The following is a 23,714-nucleotide window of genomic DNA, read 5'->3' as shown; positions in this document are numbered from 1 at the left end:
AATACGAAGGAGTGATTCAGAATAGAGGTCAGCACATTTCCTCTGCAAAGGGCTGGACAGTAAATATTTCAGGCTTGCGGGCCATGTACACTCTGTTGCAACTACAACTCTGCTGTTGAGCAAAAAGAAGCCATGTGAAAATGAATTAGCAGGGCTGTGCTGCAGTAAAACTGTATTCTGGATAGGACATTTTAATTCTGTATCATTTTTACGTGTCACAAAATAATATTCTTTTGACTTTTTAACAACTGAAAAAATGTTAAAAAAATTTTTTTTAGCTTCTAAGTGTAGTTTGCCAATCCTTGATCTTGAACGTGTCAAATGCAAAACTTCTGAGTATTTTTCTGGACAAAGTAATGATCAAGAAAAAACTAGGTTAGAGACAATTTGCTTGCTTTTCCTAATTGCTTGCTTTCCGCCCTCAAGAATCATGAGTCTTTACATTACCATTTCATGCCTAAGGCAAAACACTGACGACTAATCAGGCTTGTCCTGGGGAGAAGGCAATCACAACCTGGAATTTTCCTCTGTCCCAAATTCTCTTTAAAGTCAGGCAGCAAAAATCAAGGCAAGCATTCTGAATCATTTTCTAATGTCAAAGGTCATCATCATCCCTGAACTGAATCAAGACTATCCTTGAAACACAGTTCAGTATCTCATCTCAGGAAGCCATGTATGAAATCAGTCTCATCAAGGTTTAAAAGAAGTGAGCTGAAGTGTAAACATAAAGGCGCATAAATGTCTAGATTATCTTTCTTACACTGAGGATTACCCCTGGGGAAACACATAAATATGCAGAGACACACTTGGTATTAAACAGTCTCTGTGAGGAAGGATGAAAAGAATGTAAACACACAATTAACAATATTCTCTATTATGAAAGCTCTGATTATTTTCCAAGAGTCAAAAGGATAAAACACATAGGGACCGGGGTTGTTTAAAGAACACTATACAGATGTGAGGGAAAAAATAAGATCCATTTGGGAAGCAGGTCAAGAAATAAATATTAATTTTTTTTTTTTTAAGGGTGGACGGAAGACTTCAGTTTTAAAATGAGGGACATTCCCTTTCCAATAGGCCTGAATAAAATGACTCTGCTTTGAGCAAGGCTGGTTTTGTCCTTGGTGCTCCAGGCCACCTGAACCGTCCCTTTTCCCCTCCAATTCAAGCTTGAAAAGCTCAACAGGATACAAAGAGCCCAAATTCTCCTTCTCTATACCACCTTTGACAGCCCCTAACATCTCAGGCCTCAGGCCATCTTTGGCATTAAGAAACTCTTTAAAGAGTATTACTTTGCTAAGAGTGAGGCTGAGGAAATCCAACAGTTGTGGATTTAATAGGACAGAATGCAGGTTCATTGCCCAGCCCAGGATCCGGCCTGTGTGTGTGTGCTAAGTCACTTCAGTCGTGTTTGGCTCTGCGTGACCCTAAGGACTGCAGTGCACCAGTCCATGGGATTCCCCAGGCAAGAGAATCCTGGGGTGGGTTGCCATGCCCTCCTCCAGGGGATCTTCCCAATCCAGGGATGGAACCTGTGTCTCTTAAAACATCTCCTACACTGGCAGGTGGGTTCTTTACCACTAGCACCACCTGGGAAGCCCCAGGACCAACCCTACTCCTGGGCAAACAGGTGTGGATACCCACCGTCTCCAATCCAAGCCCACCTCCCAGAAGGCAGAGAAACAGAACGAGAAAGACACGCTTTGACTGTGTACCCTAACCTGTCCTGCTCTTGCTATATACTCCGCAGTGACAACACTACCCAGCAAAACTACGCCTGCAAAATTCACCTCTATCCCGACCCATGGGTACTAGAACGAGGAAATTTCAACAGTTGCTATCCACAAACCCTTTTCAGTTTTTAAGCATTTGAATTATGACTTTAAGTAGAGGCAGAAACTTAACTGAAACAATTTGCCTAACTGTGTAAAATGAAAGCCAAGAATGGAGTTCTCTGTTCAGGGCAAATAATGCCCAGCTCAGAAGCAGTTGGCTTTTCAAAAATTAAAAACCATGGCCAGTTGATATTACAGGACCTGCACTCTTCTTCCTCTGTGGTGGAAAGACTGGTGTATACTTGTAGGTGGTACCCAGCCTACACACACTGTGTGTTATTAGAAATAGACAGACAACAGCTGGAGAGATGTCAGATGACTCACAAACAACATGGCAAATAAAAGCAAAGGTTTTGCAAAGTTATACTCAGGCGACGGTACTCACTGTATAAATCTGTTTCATCTAGAATCTCAGATTTGATGATTTCTTCAATCACATCCTCTAATGTGACAATTCCCAGAACTTCATAAAATGGATCCCCCTCTCCCTCATTGTTTACTCGCTGCACAATAGCCAGGTGAGATTTACCTTTAAAGGAAAGAAAGCAAAGAGGTAATTTTCAGAGGCGATTTTCTCAATTTCCTGAATGAAATCTTATAAAGGATTATGTTAAAAACAGCAGCAAACACAGATACCAGATTATCAAAGTCTACCTTTCAGCATTTAAAAATGGTTTAGAAATGTTTGTCCACAAACAAATGGCAAAGCTTCATGGGCCATCAAAAGTAAGAACAGTTAAGCCAAAACAGCATCATCATCTACACCCCGGGCACCACCATGGCGCCATGTGCTTCTTAATGGAGTTGGTCTTGGTTATGTCAGCTGTTCTTTTGTGACCATTTAGCAACTGCTGCTTTACCTGAGGACAGCAGCTCTCAAGGTATGGTCTGTGGACCCCTAGGGGCACCCAGGACCATTTTAGGAAAGTCAGAAAGGCCAAATCCTTTTCATTTAGATTACTGAAATGTTCCTGGAGTTTTCTACTGTGTTGGTATTTGCACCAATGGTATAAAAGTGCCTCAGCACAAGTCAAGGCAGCGGTAGTAGTAGGTCACTACTAGTGGTCACTGTCTTCTCCAACACACACACACACACACAGTAAAATGGGGAAAATCTGTTCAAGTATCCTTTAAATTAGGAGTTTGGGATTAAAACATACAAATTACTATGGATAAAATCTATAGCCATCATGGACCTACTGTATAGAACTTCATGAAATGTTCCCTATAGTACAGGGAACTATACTCAACATCTTGTGAGAACCTACAATGGAAGAGAATTTTTAAAAGTATATAAAACTGAATCACTTTGCTATACACCTGGAATTAACAGAACACTGTAAATCAACTGTATTTCAATTAAAAATTGTAAAAATAATTCTTTTCCAGAGGGAAAAAAATATCCTTGATGACACAGTAGAAGTAATCAGCTTAATTACATCTTGATTCCTGGGACTTGTCTTTCAATATTGTACATGACAAATTGAAAAGTACCATAAAACATTTCTGTTGCATTCTGAAGTATGATAGTTGTTTTGAGGAAAAGGACTCATGCAAACTGAGTTGCAAGTTGGATCAATTTTTTCACCAAACATTTTAAAGAATAACTACCAAGCTATGGTTATTTAGACCTGGATATTTGGCAGACATTTTCTTGAAAATGAACACGATGAGCCTATTACATTCAGGAAAACAACAGCAGTGTTCATTGCCAAACAGAACATCTGAGCTTTCAAGGGAAAATTAGGATTTCTGGAAACTTGGATCCACCACCGTGAAACTTGAGAGCTTCTCAGTGAAGACTTACCTGATGGAGACACGTGGCGCTATTAACAAATGTGATTTGTAAAGTACTGAACAATAAAATGTGTCAACAGTTCAAAGATCTGCCTAACTCTGTGAACCAGTATTCTCCAAATGACCATGGCCATGATGTTACCAAATCATGCATGGGTAAACGAGTTATTCAAAATGCAATGCATAACAGTGGATTTTTAAAAACCTTTTATTTTGCAGTAATTTTAGATTTACAGAAAAGTGACAGAGTTCTTGTATACCCTTTACTCAACTTCCCCCTTCCACTATTAACACCTTACTTTACCATGATATATTCATCAAAACTAGAAGTTGACACTGATATGGTAACAGTAAGGACATTCTAGATTTTATTTGGATTTCACCAGTTTTTCCATTAATGTCCTCTTTCTGTTCAAGTGTCCAATCTTGAGGACCACACTGCACTTAGCTGTCGTGTCTTCCCAGTTTCCTCTGGTCTATGACGGTTTCCCAGTCTGCCCTTGTTTTTCACGAGCTTGACAATCAAGGAGTTCTGGTCAGGTACTCTGCAGAATATCTTCTGATTTGGACACACTTTTCCGATGTGAGTTTTTTCGTTACAGGACATCAGGGCTCACATCATCACAGGCGACGTCCACAGTCACTGTGTGGCCAGGGCAGTGATCCTCAGGCTTCTCCACCGCAGAAGTTACCCATTTTCCCTTTGTCCTCATTCTACTCTTTGGAAGCAAGTCATTTGGTCTAGCCCCACCCCCAGGGAGGGCGAGTGGCAGGAATTAAGCTCTACTTGTTGGAGTCAGGGAATAGCTACACACATTACTCAGAATTCTTTTGTAAGGAAGATTCCAGACCAAAAGATCTTAATGGAACAGGGCACCACAAGTCCACTGGCATAGTTTCAGATGCTACACTGCAACTAACCTTAAAGAAGCGATCACTTGGGGGGGTTGGGGTTATTATCAAAGAACATCCAAATATTCATAAAGGTTATTAAAATACCCCTCCCTTTTCAAATACATATCTGTGTGAGGACAGAGTTTCTTCACACGCCTCAATAAAAACAGTGTATAGCACAGACTGAATGCAGAAGAGGATCTAGCTGCCCTCCATTTAGCTTGATAATAAACAATACACAGAAAGGCAACCACTACTCTCTTTACTATTCAAGTTTTGGAAAAAGTTATTTTTACTAAAAATGCTACGTTACCACTTAATGGATTCATGGTTGTCCCTTAAAAATAAGTAAATGTTTAAAATTCCTCAGGTTTAATTTCAAATATAGTAAACATCAAAAAGATATCCTATAAGAACACATGCTGTGAAACCGACCACTTCTGGATGCGAACTCTAGTATCACCGCTTTAGCTACCACCAGCTGTGTGATCAGGACCAAGGCCTATGTAACTTTTCTGAGCCTCAGTCTCCTCTTCTCTAAACCCAGGCTCATGATAACTGCTGCCATGCAGGATTATCGTTAGAATCAGGGATAATGTACCTAGCAAAGGCAGGAACTGGGATCAACTGGGCAATCAATAAATGGTAGCTTATATTAATTTATCAATATTCTTCCTCAATTCTAAGGCACTATCAACTATTACCAGCTTAGTCAGAAAGAAAAAGTCTACTACATTAAATGTGCACTGTGACAGAAAGATAAATTACCATATGTAAAATAGATAGCCAGTGAAATTTGCTCTATGACGCAGAGAACTCAAATCAGGTGCTCTGTGACAACCTAGAGGGGTGGGAGGGGGGAGGGAGTTTAAGAGAGAGGGGACACGTGTATATCTATGGTTGATTCATGGTGAGGTATGGCAGAAACCAACACAATATTGTAAAGCAATTGTGCTCCAATTAAAAATTTGAAAATTAAAAAAGGATGCATCTCAATTTCAGAAAGATCTTTTAAAAATATTAAATTTATCTCATACACCAATCATTGGTTTTCCTAAACCAAGCCATGAGGGCAGCTGAAACGTATCCTTAAGCTAAGCCAAGGAGACATGATATCTGGAAACTTCATGATCATTTTAACATTATATTATTTTCTTTAATTGGAGCATAACTGTTTTACAATGTTAATTTCTGCTGCAGGACAACATGAATCAGCTATACGTATTCATATATCTTCCCCCTCTTGAGCCTCCCCCTACCCAATATAATTATATTTTTAAATGACAGGGTGAGGTTTTTTTGGAGGCGGTGGGAGTGAGAGCACGTCATTTAAATAAACTTTACTTCAAACTGGGTGAGTTTGCTCAGACACAACCAGCCAAACTAAAAATTTCCTGAAGACCAGTTCTGATGAAGTTCCCAGCACCTACTTACTCAGAGGCTGGCTTTGGGTCTGTGGGTTCATCTGCCCTTTCTGCTCTGCCTCAGACCCCTTTGCAGGCAACGCTGTCTGGAGACTGAGAAGTTAAGATTGTTAAGACAACTAGGCATCCTAACAATCTGCATCCTTAGCGTGCTCACACTCAAAGAATGAAAATATTTTGAGCAAATGAGACTACAAGGGAAACTTATCAGCAACAGATATATAAACACCGCATCAGGTCAAGTCAATTCCAGTCTAGTCAGTTTGGTTAGGTCAGTTTCTCCCATCTGCTTTCCCAAGGACCCAAACATAAGCAGTTAAAAATTCTTGGTGAATGCTGTCTGTCGAAAGTTAAATTCTTTTGCTATTCCCAGCTTGTGATCATTTAAAAGGAATTTTCCAAAGCAAGGTCTAATATTAGACTCAAAATGAAGTTTCCATTCCACTGAGGCGCTATTCTCACCAAAGTAACTACCGCATAATCAGATTGTCTTGGAGCAATTCGTTTAAATGCAGATGGACATACTTGAAATACCAGCTCGACAGCACCAACAGATCTGACTGGAAAAGGCCTTACTCTAGAAATTATTCATGTAAGCTAGGCTTCTTAGATGGAAAATTAGGTTTTCTTCCTAGCTCAGTGTTCCCTTTCACACCCCCACCTCCAATGTTGAAACTTCTTCATCTGCCCCAGAGTCACATATTTTTAGCTTTGGAATTCCTGGTGAGAAGTCTTGTTTTCTAACCTTCTTCCCAGTAAGCAGTACCAAAAAAAAAAAAAAGATATCCCTCTTCTCTAATCATGCTTTTGGAAGACAGCAATATAAGGTACCTCTTCCCCTACTTAACCATTCACTGCAGGGAGTTCAGCCTTTGGCCTCATCAATGGAACCATCAAAGGGAAAATATAAACTTATCAAAACAGAAATTTAAAGAACTGAGCTCAAATAACATCATTCTTAACCTGAGCGTTGGAGGGATTAAGCCAGGATTGAAAGCAGCAAAGCAATTTTGGGGAAACTAATAAAAGATATTTATAAACCAAAAACTGGAAAAGATTATGAACTGATGGATTCTTAACTTCCAAAGAGAAGAATAAAAACACAGCAATCAGCACAATATGCGATTACAGGCATGAAATAGCACTAAAGCTTTTTAATATAGCTAGATTATATAAACTTGATTAATTATATATAGAATAAAGCAGACATTGCTGGTACAATTAGGGCTTGGAGACAGCCCTTTGTGGCTAGCTATAAGGGGTCTTGCAGTATTCATGTCATTTCAAACTGTCCTGAAACTTATACCTACAGCCTCTCGACTAGTCTGGTCCCAGATGACTAATGGAATACTTAAGTCAGACCTAGGAGAATCTATGCAGGCCTCTCTTCAGAGTATAGGGCTCCATAAACACATTTCCAGTCAAATTCAGAATTGTTAAGTTCACTGTGAAATAATCACCTAGATTTTAACTGCTATGTGTTCAAAACAGGGCACTTACACAGATGAAATTATAACAACACGTCTTCACTGTGAGGTAGGCTAAGTAAAATCATCTATATGCAATAAAATTAGGATCGAATTTCTGCCTCCGCCTGCTTCCACTGCTCCCCAAATCAAAGTACTGCATCCTCTCTCTGGAGAATCGGCTCAGAATTGTTGTCGGTTGCCACGCTCGAATCTTTTAACCTTACCACAATGCTAGGCTCAGATTCTGAATGACAGATACCATTTGTATTTTGATAGGGATAATTAACTAGGTAATGATTAGGCTGACAAAGGGTACCGTAACCGCCTGATGAAAATATGGACTCATTTGCTCTCATACAAGTTTGATGTCAATCAAGTGAAATGGAACAGTAGGCAGAGTATCTGAAACACCTAAGGAAGAAAGCCAAGTGAGCAGATGAAGTAGAATGGAATCAGGAAAAACTTGACACAGCTGAGCTAATAACGAGCGACAAGCAGTAGTCCAAACGACCGAACAATGTGAGCGCAAAGCAGACAGGGTCTTAAAACGCCACTTGTTTTGAACAGCAGGAAGAAAACAAACAGAAGATTCAACGATGAGAAACTAAAGCCAAACATTTTACGTCTGCCATGGCTGCTGTGTCCCACAATTGTAGGAGTTGTGCAGCGTCATGCGTGCATGCTAAGTTGCTTCTGCTGCTGCTGCTAAGTCGCTTCAGTCGTGTCCGACTCTGTGCAACCCCATAGACAGCAGCCCACCAGGCTCCTCCGTCCTTGGGATTCTCCAGGCAAGAACACTGGAGTGGGTTGCCATTTCCTTCTCCAATGCATGAAAGTGAAAAGTGAAAGTGAAGTTGCTCAGTCGTGTCCGACTCTTAGCGACCCCATGGACTGCGGCCCACCAGGCTCCTCCATCCATGGGATTTTCCAGGCAAGAGTGCTGGAGTGGGGTGCCATAAGTTGCTTCAGTCATGTCCAACTCTGCAACTCCATGGACTGTACCCCACCTGGCTCCTCTGTCCATGGAATTCTCCCCTCAAGAATGCTGGAGTGGGCTGCCATGTCCTCCTCCATAGGATCTTCCTGACCCAGGGATCGAAACCCCATCTTCTGTGTCTCTTACACCACAGGTGGATTCTTTACCACTTGGCTACCAGGGAAGCCCATGCAGTGTTGTAGCCCCCTCACTAAACAAGGGCATTAGGGCAAAGGAGGCATTTGATATGCCTCTGTTTTTAAACATTTCCCAGTTTACCTAACATAAGAATTATAATAATTCAACAAGTAGGAATCAATAAAGTTCCTAAGAATGAAACCAGTGATAAAATAAAGAAATGCTCTGTAAGTTATAAGTCAGGTCCCCCTTCACTAAAATAAAACAAGATGGAGGATAGATTTGAAGGCCATACTTAAGATCTCCCAAGGAAACCAGTTTGCGTATAGGCCGTCAAGGAAGTCAATACACTTTAAGTAGCATTAGTTAGATTTAGTCTGATGTACAAAAATTGAACACACTGACCAATGATCTAACGTTTTTGAACATAATGTATAATCCATAAGGTACAATGCTATGTAAGTGTCATGAACTATAGTCACAAACTCATTCATTCACTCAGTAAATATGTACTGATGTCTACTATATATGCCAGGCTTATACCTCAGGGCACAAAACAAAGCTCTGGCTTTCAAGGAACATTCTAGCAGGGGAGACAAACACTCAGGGAAACAGTATAAATGCATGTCAGACTGTATAAAATGTGCAGTGCAGAACAAAAAAGCAGAGGCCAAATTATTTAGCTTAGGCTGGCCAGGGAAGGGCCTCCCTAGTAAGGGGACAGTTGAACAATGCTGGAAGGCGTTAAGGAGCCAAATGAAGTAAGTAAGGGGTTGGAGAAGATGTTTCAGGTGGAGGGAACGACGGAGCCCTGGAGATGAGAGGCCTGGCGTGCTTGAGGGAAAGCAAGCAGTGTGGCTGGAGCAGAGTAAGCAGGAGAGAAAAAAGCAAAGATGAGATGGGGGTTGTGGGGGAGGCCGGGGTAGTTGGGGATGGGGGTAGTGCAGATCACATCTCCATCACCAAGACCTTAGCTTTTACTGAAGTGTGTGTGTGTGTGTCTGTGTGTGCACGCACGCCGTGTGTGCAGTTGCTCAGTCCTATCTGACTCTGCGACCCCATGGACTGTAGCCCACCAGGCTCTTCTGTCAATGGATTTTCCAGACCCAGGGATTGTGTGTATAAAATAGCTAACTAATGAGAACCTACTGTATACCACAGGGAACTTTACTCAGTGCTCTGTGGTGACCTAAATGGGAAGGAAATTCAAAAAGTAGTTGGAATCAAGATTGCTGAGAGAAATATCAATAATCTCAGATATGCAGATGAAACCACCCTTATGGCAGAAAGCGAAGAAGAACTCAAGAGCCTCTTGATGACAATGAAAGAGGAGAGTGAAAAAGCTGGCCTAAAACTCAACATCCAAAAAACTAAGATCATGGCATCTGGTCCCATCACTTCATGGCAAATAGATGGGGTAACAACGGAAACTTTATTTTCAGACAGACTTTATTTTCTTTATTTTCAGTGATTTGGGGCTCCAAAATCACCGCAGCCATGAAATTAAAAGACATTTCCTCCTTGGAAGAAAAGCTATGACCAATTTAGACAGCATATTAAAAAGCAGAGACATTACTTTGTCAACAAAAGTCCATATAGTCAAAGGTATGGTTTTTCCAGTAGTCATGTATGGATGTGAGAGTCGGACCCGAAAGAAAGCTGAGCACTGGAGAACTGACACTTCTGAACCATGGTGTTGGAGAAAATTCTTGAGAGTCCCTTGGACTGCAAGGAGATCCAACCAGTCAATCCTAAAGGAAATTGGTCCTGAATATTCACTGGAAGGGCTGATGCTGAAGCTGAAGCTCCAATACTCTGGCCACTTGATACAAAGAACTTTTACTAATTGGAAAAGACTCTGATGCTGGCAAAGACTGAAGGAAGGAGGAGGAGGAGACAGAAGATGAGACGGTTGGATGACATCACCGACTCGATGGACATGAGTTTAAGCAAGTTCTGGGAGTTGGTGATGGACAAGGAAGCCTGGCATGCTGTAGTCCATAGGGTCACAAAGTGTCAGACAGGACTGAGCAACTGAACTGAACTGATCGTGTATGTATAGCTGATTCACCTTGCTGTAGAGCAGAAACACAACATTGCAAAGCAACTATACTCCGATCAAAATTTGAAAAAAAACAAAAGTTATTTCAGTGATCTCAGTGACAAGGATGGTGGCCTGGACCAGATGGCAACAATGGAGGGGGTGGGAAGTACTTAGAATCTGGGTTTATATTTTAGATTAGAGTCAACAGGTTTTGCTGATCGACTGAATGTAGGCGGGAAAGGAGGAGACAAACCAGGGCTGACTATAGGATTTGGGGGCCTGAGCAACGGGAAGGACGGAGTTGCCATTTATAGAAGAGGACTGTGGAAGGTACTCGTCTGGAAAGAAGAAATCAGTTCAGTGTTAGGTTAAGTTCAAGATGCCTATTAGACTTCCCAGTGGAAATATCCGGAGAAGGCAATGGCACCCCACTCCAGTACTTTTGCCTGGAAAATCCCATGGACGGAGGAGCCTGGTAGGCTATCGTCCATGGGGTCGCTAGAGTCAGACGCGACTGAGCGACTTCACTTTCACTTTTCACTTTCATGCATTGGAGAAGGAAATGGCAACCCACTCCAGTGTTCTTGCATGACAATCAAAGGGACGGGGGAGCCTGGTGGGCTGCCGTCTATGGGGTCGCACAGAGTCGGACACGACTGATGCGACTTAGCAGCAGCGGAAATATCAAACCGGCAGTTACATACCTAAGTGCAGAATTCAACAGAGTGTGAGCCATGGGGGTTACAGATGAAGAGTGAGAACTCCCAGAGAAGAAAGGCTAGTGAAGCCAGACACCAGTGGAGATCACCAAGAGAGGTGGTGTGTGCAGCCTGAGCCCAGGGCAGGAAGTGGAGATAACAGTCAAAATGGAGACTGAGAAGGAGGGGCTGGTGGCATGAGCAGAGAAAAGAGAGATTGGTGTTTGGAAGCCAAATTTTTAAAAAACTACTTCAAGAAGCAGAAAAGTGGCCAACGTATCAAATGTGGCCAAAAGATCATGAAAGGTGACTTTGGGAACAAAAGATGCTCAAGATAAGAAAGGTCACAGATGAAGAATCCAAGGCTCACCATCTCAGTGTGCGATCCATGCGATTCCCACAACATCCTTCCTTCTTCTAACAAGAACAAACACATTGGCCTGCTTCTGCCAGGGCGCCTTCGCCTGAGAGCAAAGACCTGTATCTTTAGGCAGTCTTTGTCCTTCCTTAGTAACACCTCCCTCTTTTAAGTGCCACCTCTGGCAATAGGGCCATTGGAGTTCCAATCACCCAGCCTTAAAACTCTGAATCACCTTTGCCTCTTTTCTCCAGATCTTTTCTTCTTTCTTTTTGAATGAAGAGTGAATGAATATAAACCTACTTACAATAACATGTAGGGGCACCGAGTGCAGCAGTGTGTGCACAGGACCTTTTGAAGGAGGTCATTATCTTTGTTATCTCCACCGTAGTTTGGCCTCAGGTCAAATGACAGGGAGGGAACACAGCCCCACCCATCAATAGAAAATTGGATTACAGATTTGCTGAGCATGGCCCCGACCCTCAGAACAAGACCCAGTTTCCCTCTCAGTCAGTCTCTCCCATCAGGAAGCTTCTATAAGCCTCTTATCCTTCTCCATTAGAGGGCAGACAGAATGAAAACCACAATCACAGAAAACTAACCTATCTGATCACACTGACCACAGCCTTGTCTAACTCAAAGAAACTATGAGCCATGCCGCGTAGGGCCACACAAGATGGACGGGTCACGGTGGAGAGTTCTGACAAAACGTGGTCCACTGGAGAAGGGAATGGCAAACCACTTCAGTATTCTTGCCTTGAGAACCCCATGAACAGTATGAAAAAGCAAAAAGATAGGACACTGAAAGAGGAACTCCCCAGTATACTACTGGAGATCAGTGGAGAAATAACTCCGGAAAAAATGAAGAGACGGAGCCAAAGCAAAAACACCACCCAGTTGTGGATGCGACTAGTGATGGAAGTAAAATCCGATGCTATAAAGAGCGATATTGCGTAGGAACCTGGAACGTTAGGCCCATGGATCAAGGAAAATTGGAAGTGGTCAAACTAGAGATGGCAAGAGTGAACATCAACATTTTAGGAATCAGAGAACTAAAATGGACTGGAATGGGTGAATTTAACCCCGATGACCATTATATCTACTACTGTGGGCAAGAATCCCTTAGAAGAAATGGAGTAGCCATCACAGTCAACAAGAGTCCAAAATGCAGTCCTTGGATGCAATCTCAAAAACGACAAAATGACCTCTGTTTGTTTCCAAGGCAAACCATTCAATATCACAGCAATCCAAGTCTATGCCCTGACGAGTAATGCTGAAGAAGCTGAAGTTGAACAGCTCTATGAAGACCTAGAAGACCTTCTAGAACTAACACCCCAAAAAGATGTCCTTTTCATTATAGGGGACTGGAATGCAGAAGTAGGAAGTCAAGAGATACCTGGAGTAACAGGCAAATTTGGCCTTGGAGTACAAAATGAAGCAGGGCAAAGGCTAACAGAGTTTTGCCAAGAGAATGCACTGGTCATAGCAAACACCCTCTTCCAACAACACAAGAGGAGACTCTACACATGGACATCACCAGATGTTCAATACTGAAATCAGATTGATTATATTCTCTGCAGCCAAAGATGGAAAAGCTCTATACAGTCAGCAAAAACAAGACCAGGAGCTGACTGTGGCTCAGATCATGAACTCCTTATTGCCACATTCAGACTTAAATTGAAGAAAGTAGGGAAAATCACTAGACTATTCAGGTATGACCTAAATTAAATCCCTTATGATTATACAGTGGAAGTGAGAAATAGATTCAAGGAATTAGATATGATAGAGTGCCTGAAGAACTATAGACAGAGGTTCATGACATTGTACAGGGGGCAGTGATCAAGACCATTCCCAAGAAAAAGAAATGCAAAAAGGCAAAACGGTTGTCTGAGGAGGCCTTGCAAATAGCTGTGAAAAGAAGAGAAGGGAAAGGCAAAAGAGAAAAGGAAAGATATACCCATTTGAATGCAGAGTTCCAAAGAATAGCAAGGAGAGATAACAAAGCCTTCCTCAGGGATCAGTGCAAAGAAATAGAGGAAAACAATAGAATGGAAAAGACTAGAGATCACTTCAGGAAAATCAGAGATACCAAGGGAACATTTCATGCAAAGATGGGCACAATAAAGGACAGAAATGGTATGGACCTAACAGAAGCAGAAGATATAAAGAAGAGGTGGCAAGAATACACAGAAGAACTATACAAAAGAGATATTCATGACCCAGAGAATCACGATGGTGTGATCACTCACCTAGAGCCAGACATCCTGGAATGTGAAGTCAAGTGGGCCTTAGAAAGCATCACTACGAACAAAGCTAGTGGAGATGATGGAATTCCAGTGGAGCTATTTCAAATCCTAAAAGATGATGCTGTGAAAGTGCTGCAGTCATACGCCCCCAAATTTGGAAAACTCAGCAGTGGCCACAGGACTGGAAAAGGTCAGTTTTCATTCCAATCCCAAAGAAAGGCAATGCCAAAGAATGCACAAAACTGCACAATTGCACTTATCTCACATGATAGCAAAGTAACACTCAAAATTCTCCAAGCCAGGCTTCAACAGTATATGAACCATGAACTTCCAGATGTTCAAGCTGGTTTTAGAAAAGGTAGAGAAATCAGAGATCAAATTGCCAACATCCGTTGGATCACTGAAAAAGCAAGAGAGTTCCAGAAAAACATCTACTTCTGCTTTATTGACTACACCAAAGCCTTTGACTGTGTGGATCACCAACAAACTGTGGGAAATTCTTAAAGAGATGGGAATACCAGAGCACCTTACCTGCCTCCTGAGAAAACTGTATGCAGGTCAAGAAGCAACAGAACTGGACATGGAACAACAGACTGGTTCCAAATAGGAAAAGGAGTATGTCAAGGCTATATATTGTCACCCTGCTTATTTAACTTATATGCAGAGTACATCATGAGAAATGCTGGACTAGATGAAGCACAAGCTAGAATTAAGACTGCTGGGAGAAATATCAATAACCTCAGATATGCAGATGACACCACCCTTATGGCAGAAAGCGAAGAACTAAAGAACCTCTGGATGAAAGTGAAAGAGAGTGAAAAAGTTGGCTTAAAACTAAACATTCAGAAAACGAAGATCATGGCATCCGGTCCCATCACTTCATGGCAAATAGATGGGGAAACAGTGACAGACTTTATTTTTTGGGGCTCCAAAATCACTGCAGGTGGTGACTGCAGCCATGAAATTAAGAGACACTTGCTCCTTGGAAGAAAAGTTATGACCAACCTAGACAGCATATTAAAAAGCAGAGACATTACTTTGCCAACAAAGTCTCGTCTAATCAAAGCTATATAAATAGAGTAGTCACATATAGATGTGAGAGTTGGACTATGAAGAAAGTTGAGCGCTGAAGAATTGATGCTTTTGAACTGTGGTGTTGGAGAAGACTCTTGAGAGGTCCTTGGACTGCAAGGAGATCCAACCAGTGGGAAATCAGTCTTGAATATTCATTGGAAGGACTGATGCTGAAGCTGAAACTCCAATACTCTGGCCAGCTGATGAGAAGAACTGACTCATTGGAAAAGACTCCGATGCTGGGAAAGACTGAAGGAGGGAGGAGAAGGGGACGACAGAGGATGAGATGTTTGGATGGCATCACCAACTCAATGGACATGAATTTGAGTACACTCCAGGAGTTGGTGATGGACAGGGAGGCCTGGTGTGCTGCAGTCCATGGGGTCACAAAGAGTCGGACACGACTGAGCCACTGAACTGAACAATAAAATGTATAAGATGCACAGTTCGACAAGTACTTAAAGAACTACCACCCACAAAGGACTAAAGGGGTCAGGGCCTAACAGTGGACCTCAGGGTGTATGAGGCAGGAGGCAGGAGCAGGAATGGGGAACAGAAAGTGATAGGAGAAGTCGCTAAGGAAGGTGAGCAGACTTAGGCAGGTTTCCAGGGGGAACACAGGCCCACTTGTGTCCTCTTCACTAGGACCTCCTTCCCAGAACCCCTTCTCTTTGTTAACGGCAGGTCTCCCCAGAATAGATGTCCTGGTGGTCCAGGAACATATTATTACCTGGTGACTGAGTGCCAATACACTCTCAGAACAAGGAAAGCAATGCTCCTACTACGGTTAGCCTATGCAGAATACTGTGTTCATGTTTGGGTCTCTTATTTTATGAGGCAAACTGAGAAGAGAACTACCAAGATCTTGTAAGATGTATAAACTATGGCACATGAGGAGGAAATGGAGGCTAGAGACGTTGAGCCAGAAGAGAAACCTGGGCCAGGGTGAGCAGGACAGAGGTCTTCAAATCTCTGAAATGGAAAGCAAGCCTTTGGTTCTGTGCCTCCTCACCTGAGCACCTCCTCAACCAACTCACACCTTACTCACCACAAGGCTAGGAGATCATCAGCAACGCCTAGATGACAGGGACCTCTGTGTTCCTTATCTTTGTATCATTCTTCATCCACAGGCCCCACCAAATCTAGCACAATACCTAACACCCCCCCCCACCCCCCCCACCAAGACACAAAGGTAATACTTACTAAACCCTATCATTCTACAACTCAAAAGTGCTCACTTCCCTTCAATGACTGAATTTAAAAGAAAATGGCTTCGAGTAGGGTTCAAAGGCCATCAAGAACCTGGTCCTTAACTGCCCTGTCTTTCCCTCTTTTGGTCTCCAACATACGCCTCTTAGGGCTTCCCTGGTGGTTCAGATGGTAAAGAGTCCACCTGCAGTGTGGGAGACCTGGATTCGACCCCTGGGTTGGGAAGATCCTCTGGAGGAGGGCATGGCAGCCCACTCTAGTGTTCTTGCCTGGAGAATCCCATGGACAGAAATTGGCGGGCTACAGTCCACGGGGTTGCAGAGTCGGACACGACTGAGTGACTAAGCACACATACTCCTCTCATGTTCTTCTTCCCCAGCCGATCAAATGACTTGATTTTCTCCAACCGTAACCTCCATGGTTTTATTCATCCCACAGAACAAGTAGCAAGGAATCTCTCTCTCCTCAGGGGAGGGGACCAAAGATCACAGTGGGCCAACCCCTGCACGCACAACCCCCCGGGACTGCCCGACCTGGGCCATGCTGTGTCATATCACAGCCGCACCTCACTCCCGCCAAAGCCACACCTGGGCTGTGGGAACGCCTGTGTCTCTACACCCGGAGTACATTTTTTTTAAAAACTTTTTATTTTATATTGGAGTGTAGCCAATTAACAATGCTATGGGTAGTTTCAGATGCGCAGCAAAGCAACTCAGCCAAACATATACATGTATCCATTCTCCCCCAAACTCCCCTCCCATCCAGGCTGCCACACTCATATTGGTCTTAACAGTAGATACGTCCTTATCCTACCCCTCTCCCTCAACCAGCACAAAATCAAAAGAAAAAGAAACCCTGAATTACAAGCTATATTACACAAAACAGCTAATTTCTCACAGATTTTCATAATGAATGCATGGATGAATTCTTACACATGCCTTGTAGATCTTCTACTGACTTATACGGTGACAGATCTATTATTATAACATGAGTAAAATGGTAAGATTTGTTTAAGGAGAAAGAAGCAACACAATTTCACTTAGGGAGCTACTACCTTGCTATTTCTGTCCTCTTTAAAGACAAAATGAAGAAAAAAACCCCAAAACTTCATTTCTTTTTAAAGTCTTACTTTACCTTACCATCCCCACCAGAGCTAAGTGCATTTTTTCCAACTGAATTTTCCCACCGTAAAATACACCAGAAAAAATGTGACACAGATCTTAAAATAGTCCTATATAAATAATACAGGAATATATATATAGAAGCACTTGCTGTATATAGAAATCACTGGTTTTAAGTGATGATAACTGTTGCTATTCCAGGAGACAAAAGCTCCCTTTCACCAAAAGTTCAACTACTGTTAAAAATTCCAGTATCCACCCAGTTAAGTGGCTGGCTGAGCTCTCCCTAGCAGGACAGCTTCTCCACCGCAGGTGTGTTGGGGTCCCTCCACCCCCGACAATCTCACTCCCAGTTAGGTCACGTCTGCCAGGAGCTGACTGGGGTGAAATATGGAATCATGGTTTCCTAAACACTTGAATTTATGGGGGTGAGGGCAGGAGTTGATTTGATGCAGACAGTATTTCTTAATCGGGCTGTTTCCTGGGTAGAACCCTAAATTTATCTACTAACTTAGATTATAACAGCTTTCAGGGAACAGATCCTGCTGTTCATAGGCCAAACTCTGAAAGAAAGATGGCAATCACTTGCTGAGGTGCTCAGCCTCTAAGGCACTTAAAAAAAAAAAAAGCAAAGCCTACACCTTCACTAAAGGTGACCAGAGAGTCCTGGGCAGAGCGCACGGAGCCCCCAGGAGTCAGATCACTTAGGCCTGTTACCAGGGCCTGGCCCAATGATAAGGGCTTTCTTGGTGGTTCAGTGGTAAAGAATCGGCCTGCCAAGGCAGGAGATATGAGTTCCATCTCTGGGTTGGGAAGATCCCCTGGAGAAGGAAATGGCAGCCCACTCCAGTATTCCTGCCTAAGAAATCCCATGGACAAGAGTCTGCTAGGCTACGTGAGTCGGACATGTAAGTCATGTCCTACGTAAGTTGTAAGTTATGAATCTTACAAAAGTCACGAGTTGGACACGACTTAGAGACTAAAGAACAACAACCGCCCCAATGCTGGTCCCTGGAGGTTACCTGATTGTCTGAGCCTTCTTTCTGTTTGCTATAAATACCTGTTTCTTAACATTTAAACTGAGTTTGGTCCCCACCTTCCCATTTCTTAACTGTAGTTTCCTATTCTATATCCCTAAAATAGAAATACCTGAAAGACATTTCAAGTAGAAAATATCTTTTAAGACAATCCATGAATTACATTTGTAGTTATCTTTATAAGTTACTATTGAATTATTTTTGACTGATGGAATTTCACTTCTCCACAAAAATCTGATATAGTTGGATCAGAAATATACACTGAGAAATTCCAATCCACATGATTCTCAGATTTTGACCGCTGTATCAGTTGAGATTTGGGGAAGGTGTGGCTGCCATCAAGGACATCAATATCTAGAAAAGTTTCTGAAATACATGAAAACTATAGATAGTTGCCTGGCAGAGAGGCACACAAATATTCACTAAATGAGTGAATCCACACATTTACCTAAATCCTTCAAACAGTTTTATTTTCAATCTATACAACTTTCTGGGCTAAGATGGTATTTGTCCCACAACTACCTCCCTCTTGCACATTTCCAATGTTTCCTCTTGATTTACACTTTAAGTTTGTTATTGTTCGGTTGCCAAGTCATGTCCAACTCCTTCTCGACCCCATGGGCTGTAGCCCACCAAGCTCCTCTGTCCATGGGGTTTTTCAGGCAAGAATACTGGAGTAGATTGCCATTTCCTTCTCCAGGGGATCTTCCCAACCCAGAGATCATATCCACTTATGCACTGGCAGGCAGATTCTTTACCACTGAGCCATATGCAATTTATTCAAGCATAGGACTAAGATATATAGATGATTACCTCCTGAAGAAAACATGACTATTTTTTAAAAATGGATTAAAAAATAATCATATTATAAAAGGATTGCTTTATAAAATGGTTTTTTTTTTTTAATTTATTTTTGGCTGTGCCAAGTCTTGATTGTGGCACATAGGACCCAGCTCTCCTGACTAGGGCTCAAACCCGGGTTCCCTGCATTAGGAATGTGGGGTCTTAGCCACCAGACCACATGCGAGGTCTCTAGAATGGATGATTTTTCAATTAGAACTTTAGTTTGAAATAACTGTGCATTCTTATACAGCAGTGAAAGATCTCATGTGTTTTCACCCAGGACACCACATACACTCTTGCCCATCAGTTTCCGCCACCAAGAATATCTTGTGAAGCCAAGCTGTGTGGCAGCACAACATTACGACCAGGACACTGACCCTGATACACATACAGAGCATTTCTATCAGCACCAGGACCCCGCGTTGTCCTTTCACGGCCTCATTCACTGCTCTTCCCACTCCCCAGAACAGATCATTTTAATAGCTTCTCTGATAAAGTCAGTGCTTGGTTTTCCACTGGCAGTTGGCTCTTGAGCTTTAGCTTTTAAGTTTAAACAAATATTTAAAAACTCACAAAATAGCAATCAGTAGGGAAACATTTTTCAGTCAACAAAACCCTGTTTTATGTGCAACTTTTGAAAACTCAAGAGTGGGGTTTGGTGTCGACAAGATTAACTAACCAGGCTCCCGATGGTGGAGGTACTTGGCAGGCAGTGCTACAGCTGTGGGTGCTCAGAGAGGACTGCTTGTAGAGAGCAGCGGACACCAGCCCTGATTTCATGAATGCTGCAGAAGCACCTGTGTGGCAGTTATTTCTCAGGCAGCTCCTCTGGCTTCTCTGAATGGGATGGATTTTTGCTGTGTCCATTTGGCTAGGTAACTGCCCTCAACAATTCACTTAAACATGAATCCAGGCGCTGATGTGAAGGGATTTTGCAGATGCAGTCAAAGTCTCTTTAAGGGTTGCCATCCTCGGTGGGACTGACTCAATGTGCTGACAGCCTTAGAAGCAAGGCTAAGGCTTTCTGAGGGAGAGATGACCTTCCACCTGCTGAAAGCCGCTGCAGACCGTGCCCGTGGGGTTTCCACCTGCTGGGATCCTCCCTTCCTGACAGCCTGCCCTACCAACTCTAGACTTTCTTAGACAGCCTCCACAATTCCATAAGCCTGCTCCTTATAAGAAATTCCTTAACGCATGTGGGTGTCTGTCTTCTACTGGTTCTGCCTGTTGAACCATGATCGACCTACTCAGGACCCACCAAGGGATTTAGAAAGCAGATACCAAAAGAAAACTAGGATTATAGACTAAATTGTATTTCCCAAACCCAAGACAATGAATGACTAATTATCTAGGAAGATAATATGTACTTATATATATACTAAACGCCAGAGAGATTTGCTGAATGAACTTCCTGGTAGAATAGCAAGTGAAGTAACCACTAGAAACAAAATATTAACTTAAACTGAAGTTGTATTCAAAAGACAAGAAACCAAATCATTATGAAAACAATACTGTAATGCAATTATCCTTCAATTAAAAACACATACATTAAAAAAAAAAAAAGCCAAATCATTTGTTTCAAATCATCTGCGTGGACTGCCCTATTAAGGAGAGCCCTGTGGTTCTCCCACCTAACTTAGGGTTCCAGGCCACAAATAATGGATGGCCTTGCATTCCCACACCACCATCAGCTGTTTGCTCTCTTTTGCTTGTTCTTCAGTCTTGCTGCCAGATACATTAGCCAGAAACCCAAAGTGGGGCAATTAATATAAGATTTCGGTTACTCTGTGACTTGCTTAAAGGCCCGTCCAAATGATTTGTGAGAAAAATCGTACGAACCAACAGAACAGAAACTGTAGAGTTTTTTCCATTATTCTCCTCTCCCAGAGTATTTAAAGACTTGGACTTTCCCATCTTTAGGGGAAATATTTTCTTATAAATAGTGAGGCATGCCGGGCATCTCCACTTCATCTTTTTTGGTGGTCTGTACCACTCACTGCACACTCACTGGAATGTTTTCCTAGTAAGTGATCAGCAATGGAAAACGTGGCTAAGACAAAGGATGGCTTTCGGGATGAGATGATGGGAACCTTCCCGTCTTTCCCAAGAGATAAGCAGTTCTTCTATAGAACCAAGGGCTTATTTTAGAATCAATGAGTCTATTTCTGTCGTTTCCTTCAGACTTGTAGCTTTCCTAAGGATGATAAATGAGGAATGACTGTGTTAGTGAGTTAACAGCCCAAAAGATGAGTAATTGCCCAACATATCCAATAATAGGAGATTCAAAAACCAGAAATATATTTCCGTTGCTAAGGTAAGACCAACTATCTGTGCTTTAATTCTTCTCTTCCTTGTGACTTAGTCTTTGGATCAGCAACATTCAGAACTTTGTGCTGCAGTGCAGAACTCTCAATATTGACTGAACTAATTTCTTGGATGACTTTTACAACATAAGGAGGCAAGATCAGTAGTTATATAAAAGACATAAAAACATGGTTCTTTTGTGATACAGTGAATAAAAATTACCTAAGTCCAGATGATGTGCTAAAAAATACTACAGACCCAACTACCTCATACATTTGCCTTAGAAGCAGGCATTTTAAGGAGAGAGGTGAGGTCATCACTTCTTTTAAAACCTGCTTAAAGGGAAAACTAAAGGCTGGTTTTATTCAGAAAAACCTTATCCCCTTTTCTTATTCAAGTCTCCTCTTTTCAGAAGTCCTTTCTGATGACCTCGAATTGTAATGAGGAAATGGAATTGCTATTATAAATTTGCTAATTATGTATTATCATATCATTAATAATCACGATATGAAGGAAAAGGCCTAGCAAAACTGTCAAAATATCACCGAGTCCTGATGTTGCAAGGAAAAATGAAAAGTCGAGTTCGAATTCTCATCCAGTGCCATTAAGCTCATCTGCAAATTTTGTGCAAACAATAAACTTAAAAAAATACAAAAGGGGGCAAAAATACTGCGTATTTTTCTTGGTGATTCATCATCATCACAGAAAAGAGATAAAACTAGACGACTTTAAAAACCAAACCTTTTCTAAAATTCTTTCACAATTCCTCTCACCATTTCCATTATCTATCTTCCCCACCAAGTATCTCTTAAAAATACATCAGAGATAAAAGAAGTTTTTGTATTTCTATAAGGAAAAACATCCAACAACAGAGAACCAACCCTGATTAAATAAATTCTCATAAATCCATATAATGGACTACTACGCAGTCATTAAACAAGATTAAATAGGTCTACTTAACTGTTAAAGAAAAGTTACCCAAAATAAAGGAAAATAAAAACAGGAAAAAACAGGACTATTTTACATAGTATAATCTTATTTGTATAAATTATATATGTATAGGAAAATTCTGGCAAGGAATAGTTGGTTAGTGGATACTTAGTCTTATCCAAAATGTCTATGAGATTCCCTTGAAATTCAGTCTTGTCCCAAATCACGTGTCATGGTCCAAAAATGCTCAGGACATTTTGGACAGGACCAAATGTCCTGCAAGGGAACTAGTTCACAGTAGCACGTTGGGGGAAATTTTTAATAGCCACGACAAGGTTGAGTTCTACAAGTAGAAATTCTGATAAAGTCTATTTTGTGTGATTGTCATCAAGAAGTAAAACAGAATGGAGATTTATAACGACATGCCCTGTATTAGCATATGTAATTCTAACAACAGAGAAAGTTTGACCATGAATGAATGAGAACAGAATCCTCTGTCAACGTTAGATGGCTCTTAAGCATCACTTCAAAATCCTCCTGGCCCACTGCTTACCCCTTCCATCCCTTCCACTGCCACAGTGACCAGTTCCACACAGGCTCAGACTGGTTTCACACCCATGTAACCAGTGCAAGCAGTTTTCAGGTGCGAGGTCGTGTTGGACTCTTTTGTGACCCAGTGGACTGTAGCCTGCCAACGCTCCTCTGTCCATGGGATTTCCCAGGCAAGAATACTGGAGTGGATTGCCATTTCCTTCTCCAGGGGATCTTTCTGACTCAGGGATGGAACCTGTGGCCTCTGCATTGGCAGGGGCATTCTTTACCACTGAGCCACTGGGGCAGCCCAGTACAAGCAGACGTCACCTCATATACAGCTCACAGCATAGCTCATTGCGTCTCTCACCTCTGCTTTGGGACTTCTGTACAGAGAAGGAATTCATGCCCATGGGAGAATACGTCCCCCTCTGTACTCAAGCACAGTCCTGAGAGCATCTCACAATGCTCCTTTATAAGTCCCAGGTAGGACAGAACACCTGCTACCTGTAGTCAAAAGCCAACAGACTATCACATCCTTTCTTCCCATTTCACTTCCCTTGTTCTGAACTCCTGCACCCTGGGATCCCATTCCAAATACACCTCCCAGCATGCAAGCCTTTGTATCAGGCAGATGTGCAGGCTATAACTTCATCAGAAGTTTTTCTACTAATCAGTTTCTGGCTTTGTACATTTCATCCTCTTCTATTTCCATGATTCCAGTGCCAGAGGTGTAAAGATACATTCATATCTCAATATAGTTACAAAGCTGGTTATGCAGCTTTG

The 23,714-nt window shown here is 42.1% G+C and overlaps 1 protein-coding gene across 5 annotated transcripts in view; it reads right to left on the bottom strand.

Annotated features, from left to right (window-relative positions):
- CNNM2 (cyclin and CBS domain divalent metal cation transport mediator 2) overlaps positions 1–23,714 on the bottom strand; it is a 182,640-nt gene that overhangs the window by 31,190 nt on the left and 127,736 nt on the right. For all 5 annotated transcript variants that reach the window (XR_015155294.1, XR_015155293.1, XR_015155295.1 and 2 more), the window contains one exon: positions 2,221–2,364. Coding sequence is in view for 2 of the 5 variants with exons in the window: in XM_086377514.1 (XP_086233640.1) it covers positions 2,221–2,364 (144 nt within the window). In the remaining 3 variants the exon portion in view is untranslated. The remainder of the gene's footprint in view (positions 1–2,220; positions 2,365–23,714) is intronic.

Source organism: Bos grunniens, chromosome 26, assembly GCF_055505025.1.
Source record: "Bos grunniens cultivar Pamir isolate PY7600 chromosome 26, Bosgru_T2T1.0, whole genome shotgun sequence".
Lineage (NCBI taxonomy): Eukaryota > Metazoa > Chordata > Mammalia > Artiodactyla > Bovidae > Bos > Bos grunniens.
The sequence above is the reverse complement of the archived record's forward strand: the minus strand, read 5'-3'. Positions and strand labels throughout refer to the sequence as shown.